General features: G+C 39.3%; 2 protein-coding genes across 2 annotated transcripts in view; one reads left to right on the top strand and one right to left on the bottom strand.

The window, feature by feature from the left end:
- Nucleotides 1-2618: 2618 nt before the first annotated feature.
- Nucleotides 2619-4627, top strand: svbp (small vasohibin binding protein). The gene is made up of 3 exons (XM_008294031.1): nt 2619-2777; nt 3517-3655; nt 3753-4627. The coding sequence occupies exons 2-3, from the start codon at nt 3542-3544 to the stop codon at nt 3837-3839; spliced, it is 201 nt and encodes a 66-aa protein (XP_008292253.1). The 5' UTR covers nt 2619-2777; nt 3517-3541; the 3' UTR covers nt 3840-4627.
- Nucleotides 4628-5586: 959 nt separating this feature from the next.
- fbxo2 (F-box protein 2) overlaps nt 5587-7698 on the bottom strand; it is a 2887-nt gene continuing 775 nt past the window's right edge. The window contains exons 2-5 of the mRNA XM_008294032.1: nt 7614-7696; nt 6436-6528; nt 6225-6363; nt 5587-6110 (exon numbers count right to left, since the gene is read on the bottom strand). Coding sequence (XP_008292254.1) covers nt 5976-6110; nt 6225-6363; nt 6436-6528; nt 7614-7696 — 450 coding nt within the window. The 3' untranslated portion in view covers nt 5587-5975. The remainder of the gene's footprint in view (nt 6111-6224; nt 6364-6435; nt 6529-7613; nt 7697-7698) is intronic.

Here is a 7698-nt window from a genome sequence, read left to right as displayed (position 1 = left end):
GTGCAACGCTTATCAGTTATCTGTTCTAAATCAAAAGTGAAAACATGTAGAAAACATTTTTATAATCTAATATTTCTTCTTTTTTTCCCACCACCATGTAAGCAGGTGCAAAGCAATCAGATGTCAACATGAGAAAAAAAAAAACACTAAAAACTCTCTAGTCTGACTTCACCGTTCTTCTAATGCATCATTTCAGTCGGAACCACGAATCAGATTAATGCTGAGTGATGTCACACACGCGGATCTGTGGTGATGTAAACTCACGTTGGCTGGACTGTGAGACGGGGGCGACATCCAGTGGTCGTATCTGATTCAGGGACAGCAGGCAGCTTTAAATAAAGTGATTCAATTCCACTTTCCCTGCTGCTGCGGCTGTTGTTTGCTGTTTCTGTTGACCATGCCCAGTTTAAAACACAACACATGTAACTTGCTGAGTGAACATTAGCTCTTGTTACTTCACAAAATGAGATTACTGCTCAGTTACTTACATGTAACAGTTAGTTTTTTTTGGAGTGGTTCTTGTTTTATACTTTTCTCTTAAGCAGAAGGGTTAAAAAGTTTTTTGTTGTTTATTTACATTTCTGTTTCTATTTCTATTTATTTCTTTATTGATCTGTTTTAGATCTTTAGCAGCTCTGCAGAATGACTTTTTTATGGTGATTAGTAGCACAAACAACAATGGTTTTGGTATTTAGCCACGCAAACTGTGGTTTGAATCTGCTTACTACAATAACAGATAACTAAGCACAACTAAACATGTCTTTTTTTTATTTTATGTTTTTCTTTGGGGGGAGTTTTTTTTCTGTTTTTAAAAACAGAGAGGTGGAGAGAGATTACGGCGAGCGTGTTTTTAAATCATTCAAGACAACGTTCCCTCAAAATGAACACATTCACCAATGATCTGATCATACGATATGCCTTTATTAATCTCACGGTGGAGAAATTCACATCATCTGACCAGTCTTACTGCAAAATTAAGAACATGCAGGCTGAGATCATACACAAAGCAGGTCAAAATGAAAACACTACACAGCATTCATTACACACCACATCAGAAAATGGAAAACAAGGTTCAGGGCATGCAGCACCAGAAAAATTAATGTTGGTTTATACATTATTCAATAATTGCCTTTTCAAGAAGAAACTAATCACAACTCTTCAGCACATACAGTAAAAAAAAAACAATAAACACTTAAAATGACCATGTTACAGTACACTTTAAATCCATCCATCCATTATCTATACACCGCTTAATCCTCACTAGGGTCGCGGGGGGGCTGGAGTCCCAGCTGACTCAGGGTGAAGTCAGGGGACACCCTGGACAGGTCGAGTACACTTTAAATGTAACTGCGAACTCTAATTCAAGAGATTCGTTCTGCCTCAGCATCAAGTCTTTGCAGTGGGTCTGGTTAGCGAGGAGATTTTTCCAGGTGTAGGGTTGTCTATCTTATACTTTCCACCACCATGCAGAGAAAAACTCTTCGATTGGCTTAATTAAAGGGGGAGCAAAGTGGAAGGCAAACATTTATGAATCGCTGGGTGTTGATGTTGAACCACTCTCTTATTGGAACTGCACGGTGAAAACTCATGTTGGCATACTAGCAGACGGGATTCTCTGGATGCCAGTTAGGTTTCCCCTTCTGCTCTTTGTCAGATTGAACCCAGCTTCATCCACAAAAATGTATTAATGAGGTCTTTCCATTGAATCCAATTCAAACACTGTATGTGCGGTAATAGATTTATTTTTACTGTGTAAGTGCTGTAAAAAGACAGACATGTGCTGTAAGATGGGTACACAAGTGACTTATATGCATTACTGTATATGTAATACAATGTGTTTTGACAGTAGTACGCAGCATTATGCTACTGTGCTGTAAACAATCAGTACTGAATGTGTCTGTATGTACACATACTGTAGTCATTGCTCATCTGTAGGTTTGCTGTGGCACTGGAGAACACTGTTGATTCCCTCAAAATGTACACTGTCTTCTACAACTTGCTGTAGTCTAATGACATTGTTTTGAAGGACAATGTTAACTAAAAGAGCCTTTTGCTGTTAAAAGAAGATACAAGTCTTTCTGTTCACAGTGAACCTTCAATGAGAGAATGTGCTGAGGCTGGGCTGTGCTCTTTATCCTGCTTCCGTCACTGTCATGCCATGAATAAGAACATGGTCCACCACAGTTACTCGTATTTCAGTTTTTGCTTTTCCTCTTCCTCTCTGCACACCACCACTTATATACACTTGTCTTATTTGCAATCTCAGATCTGGCTAATATTGGTTTCATCACATCAACACGTAACGCAACAACTATGATCAGTTCTGTGTCATTTTGTTTATAACTTGTGCCACCTGTGCATCACAGTGCAAAATGTGTTTAAGTGAATGAGAATGTGTGCACAGTTTTGCAAAAAAAAATAAAATAAAAATAAAAAAATTCATGCCACTTAGTTTTCATTGATTCAGAAAAAAGACGAGACGTTCACATTTGACAACACTTGGTGGCAGTAATGCTAAATTACATTGTACTGCTATAAAATAGAAAGAAAGAAAGAAAAAAAGGAAGACGAAGAAGAAGAAAACGGAACTAATGTCGCGACTCCAGGTCGGAACCTTTGTACAAGCGCTTCACTACCGACCACGGATTTGTTTGTGGGTGACACCTTGGTAACAGCTGTTTTCCTCGGCTAGTAGCTAGCAGCAGCCAACTTAGTGGATATTTTTAAGCAAATTGTATTCCTGTTTTCTGCCTGTTCTGTTTGTACTGTCATCACGGGTAAGTGCGCCATTATGTGAAGTGAAAGTGCGACTGTTGGGTTGAATGTGACTGTGTAAAAACTGTAGAAAACTAGCATGGAGCTAGCATTAGCTAACTAACGGTTAACTTACCAAGCTTTATTCCCAGACGTTTAGCATTTAGCTAACTGCTGTCTGAGCAGCACAGCTAACCTGTCCCGTTCAGAAACCTTTTATTGCTTCTGTAAATTTGGTGTCGACTAGACGTTAGCTTACATGTAGGGCTGCTGCTAACCATTATTCTCCATGTGTTTTTAATCTGTCAAATAAACCCTGTAAATTGAGATGTAGGTAATGACAAGTAACATTCCCCACAGCACAAGGTGGTGTTTTCCTCGAGTAAAACCCAAAGATAATCAGTTATTCATTGCCAATCAGGTTAAAAAACAAAAAAGAACTTGACATTTAAAACGCTTGAACCAGCCACTGTTTGACTTTTTTTTCCCTCTTTAAAACAGATTAAACAATAAATGATTTCAAAACATTTCCAATTACTATTATGACATCTCTAGTTCAATGCTCAGCAAGTAGCCACAGTTGGACACATCAGAGATCCTGTCATGAGCTCCTCTCCATTTCAAAACACATCTACACTTAGAAGTTCAATTCATTGAAGTACCTTGGATGCTTTGACTCCAAAAACATCTTTGTTGTTTTGAGTGCATTTGCATTTTCAAAGAGTCTCAAAAATATCGCGTATCTCATCCCAAACCTCTCAGATTGACTGAGTGGGAGGCAGCCATCATGGAGCCTGCCTGCCGCAAGGACAAGCCAAAGCTGAACTCGACCCCGACCAGAGGAGACCGAGCCAAACAGAAATCTGCGCAGCAAGAGCTCAAACAGCGACAGAGAGCAGAGGTTCCGTGTTTGATTTTTCAACACATGTACAAATCCCAAAAATGTGTTGGCTTTTTAACTCTGTATAATCATGCTTGTGTCCTCCTTTTATTTGTAGATCTATGCTTTGAACAAGGTGATGACAGAGCTGGAGCAGCAGCAGTTTGAGGCCTTTTGTAAACAGATGCAGTCGCAAGGAGAATGATGAGAGTCCTGCCCGTTCTGGTGCCCTCTTTTATCTGGACCTGTCACGCTCAGGAGCGCTATGTACACACACACACACACACACACTGTTGCTGACATAAACCCGCTCATGCTTTAGTACATTTGTGGTGCTGTCTTACTTCCTAAAAGAAGACTTACAATAGAGAGATGCTGAATCGGACAATCTTTGCTCCTGATGTTGTACCGATTTAAGCTTCTGACTCTGTAGCCTGCCTGAATATGCCAGACAGCTGTGTTGATGTAAGTCGACCATGAATGAGATCAGAGGCCAGAGTTGCACACAAACACATCACGTCACTGACAATCCCTTTCCTTTAATACTGGCTTTTTTTGCATGGATGTGATAGTTAAATTGAGTTACACATGACCACAGTGATAATACCTGCAGAGAGGATGAAATTTATCCTTTTTTATTTATTTTTCCCTACAGCAATTCTGAGTAGTTAAAGGCACTTTTTTTTGGCCATTAAGCAAGAAAGCAGGCAGAAAGTGACAAATGATGAATTAATCCTAATTAGCTTTTATCACAAACTAGCCAATGTCACTCACACTTTTGTAGCAGAAGGAAAACAGCAATGTGTGAATCACTTTGTGTGCGTTGCCCACTGAATTAGTACTGCATTTTATTGCCATTCACAAATTTAGCAGCCTGCACATCATATATATATTTATATTCTTTTATAACTGTTATATTACAGTATGCCATCATCTTTGACTTGAGTTATACAAATTTGATTTAATGAAAATAAAACATTTTTACTAAATGCCTTTTTTGGTTGATGGTGTTTTATTTATCTTTATCTATTTATTTTAAACTTTGCATGCTGTATCATAAAGGATTTCAGAAATATCTCCAAATCATGAGAAAAGAATAATTCCACTATGAGAAAAATTGGCTACAAATGGTGCCAATCTCTCCAGGATTGACTGGTGGAAAAAAAAAACCTCTGAATTTCCTCACAGGATCTTCAGGTAACTCTGAAGCTGTTAGTATAGAAGTGCTGCATCTACAATTAGGAAGAGATTACACAAATGTAACCCCTTCGAAGGCCTTCTGTCCAGAAAGATCATTGGAGGAAAACTACTGTGAAAATATTTGGCAATAAACATGCATCCAAAGAGCAGCTTCTTTGGAATAATGTGCTCTGGACAGATGACTCAAATACAGAGGTATGTTGGCCATAGCAGGAATAGACCAAATACAGCTTTTCAGGAGAAAAATCTAACACCAACCATGAAACAAGGTGGTGAAAATGTATTGGTTTGGGTTTGCTTTCACTGCCTCTGGGACTGAACAATTTTCAGAGATTAAAATATCTGCATCATAGCAAAGAGTGTCTGAAGATAATGGGAAGATAAAGTTTAACAAATCCAAGGAGTAGCTCTGAAATAAGAAATGGAGGGTTAAGGAGAGTATAAAGCCCAGATCAGCCTTCTATTCATTTAAATGTTTTCGAAACAGGAAGTACATGCAAGAAAGTTGCTTAACATCTTGCAAGACTGTTTGATAGTTGTGCAAAATACTTAGAAAAAGTTATTTCTGCCAAAGGTGGCAATATGTTTACCACAGAAGAAAGTCACATCTACTGATATCTTTGTTCAATATGTGATTTAAGAAGCATTATGATTACAGCTTGTTAACCTTAGGAGAGACTGTGTAACTGACTGCAATATTTTTTATGTAAAATGTTACCGAACAGACGTAGCAAAGTAATAACACACCATCATTTATTTCAGAATTTTATTTCTCATTTAAAAGATAAAGCATTTGATTGTTTTGAACACCCCACCCACCAAACACATCGCTCAGATTCACGGCAGGATATGTCAGTGCAGGAGTAGATTATGGTTAATGACTTGTTGCAAGCAGCAGTTTTGAGATTTTCAGGTTAGTAAAGCCAAAGTGTGTTGTGTGTCGCTGTACACATGTGTAACTAGAATCCTGATAGCAGCACTATGTTTCCACAGCATGAACAGCACAAGTGTAAGGCAAAGCTGGTCCTCTTGATACCTCCAAACCAACACTGTGAAGCCTTTGCATTTACTCTAGTTCCTGTTTCTTCTCCTCCTTACTGTGTTCCTCGGTTCCCTCCACTCTCCCTGTTTTTCCTCCCGTTCAGACCTCGACTGTAACGGAGCTCCCGGTGACTCGGACTCCGAACCAACCATCCCAAAATTTGTTATCTTGTCCTCCATGTTCAAAGGAGATGAAACGCATTCCAGGGCCGTAGTCAGTGAAGGTGTGGCTGACCTGGAGCACAAGCACAGAGAGAAAACCGCTGTGATCCACACAGTTACTTGGACTTTTAATTAACACGGCATTCAAACTATTGTCTCCTGTGTGCAATTAAAAGGCTTTGAAAACCTGTTTCCACGAACAGTCGTCACATTCGGGGTCCATGGTCACCGGCTCAGGTCTGAACTCCTGTAAGACCTCGTGGTTCTCGTCCAGCAGACACACTGTCAACTCGTAGACGCAGCCGCAGTCTGTCCTGGCGCAATACCTGCAGGATGAGCCTCCCTTTAACCAGCGCTGCTCCTCACTGACGTAAGGTGTGAACATGCATGTGCCTTACCAGTCCTCCACGTTGACAGCAGGCTGAGCGTCCAGCTGGTCAGTGGAGAAGCCCTCCTCTATCAGGTCGACCACCTGCCTCTTCAGACACAACCTGGGACGCAGAGGTTCGACACAAACCAGGATAGGTTAGCATGAAGACTGATGAAGACTCTCGTTGACAGAAAAATGAAATGTGTTGAATTCTTGGTGAAGCACTCACATAGCATTTGACAAGTCAATAAGTAACAATTGCATATATCTATGCTTCAGAAAGTCTTCAGATGGCTTCACTTTTTTGCGAACTTAACGCTGCATATCAACAGGACAGGACAGACACTACCTCATCTCCACAGGCCTGTCTTTTGTAGATCCAACCTGCAGACTGCCTGACTCACTCCCTCCCCTGGATGATGTAATAATAATATCGATAATAATAGTTCAATTGCTTATACCTTATTTATGGTATACTATTTATAGACATGAGGCCCCAGATTCATCCGTTGTCATTTCCAAGTTCCAGATCACCCCTGCTCTACAACCACAGTATATCTGGGTCTAAAGCATTTTAAATGTATTCAGGTTAGTAACATAAGCTGCCCTGCTGCCTTTAAGATGTGAGGCAACTGCACTTTGGTTGTTTAAATCATTCAAAGCCATCTTATTTGTGATGAAAATGTAAAACTATTTAGAGTTTAATCAACTAAACATGATAAGAAGTTGAAATCAAGCAGTCATATAGACAGTGACGATGGACAGACTTGCTCCCTTTTACATTTTCTAAGTTTAAGGAGTTTCATCTTCATCTAACATTAAGAACTAACATCCTCGCTGTTGAGGAGCCTTAGTCATAGGATTGTTTTGATTATTAAGAAAACAATCATAATATAATTTCAAGTGTAATTTTAACCATGTGTATTTCCTCAATTTTTAACTATCTGGCAGCCCAACCTGCTAAAGTGCTAGTTTTATTTCTTATACGTTTAATTTGATGACTTGAGTAAACTCAGCTGTTCATTCATTCAACTCATCATTTTGAGTCAAAATGCGTCAAGTTATAAGAACTCTTGTTTTCAAATTCTGAAGTGATCTGATTTTTTTTTTTTTTTAAACAGTGACATTAGCTAATTAATCAAACTTTTTTTCAAGCATTATAACATAGTCATACACTGTACATACACATACAGTGAAAACACTCACTCAAAGGAGGTTGCAAAGTATTTAGCCACTCCATCCATGCAAAAGTCGTGACCGCAGTCTCCCGGCATTTCCTCCACCTTCCACT

The sequence above is a fragment of the Stegastes partitus genome, unplaced genomic scaffold (genome assembly GCF_000690725.1).
Source record: "Stegastes partitus isolate 25-593 unplaced genomic scaffold, Stegastes_partitus-1.0.2 Scaffold931, whole genome shotgun sequence".
Lineage (NCBI taxonomy): Eukaryota > Metazoa > Chordata > Actinopteri > Pomacentridae > Stegastes > Stegastes partitus.
This window is presented reverse-complemented; position numbering and strand designations above follow the sequence as displayed.

What these genes read in the sequence shown, in the direction of transcription:
- svbp (XM_008294031.1), top strand. Translation starts at nt 3,542, where the DNA reads ATGGAGCCTGCCTGCCGCAAGGACAAGCCAAAGCTGAACTCGACCCCG. An exon ending in AACAGCGACAGAGAGCAGAG is followed by an intron (nt 3,656 to 3,752) that starts GTTCCGTGTTTG and finishes TTTTATTTGTAG; the next exon opens with ATCTATGCTTTGAACAAGGT.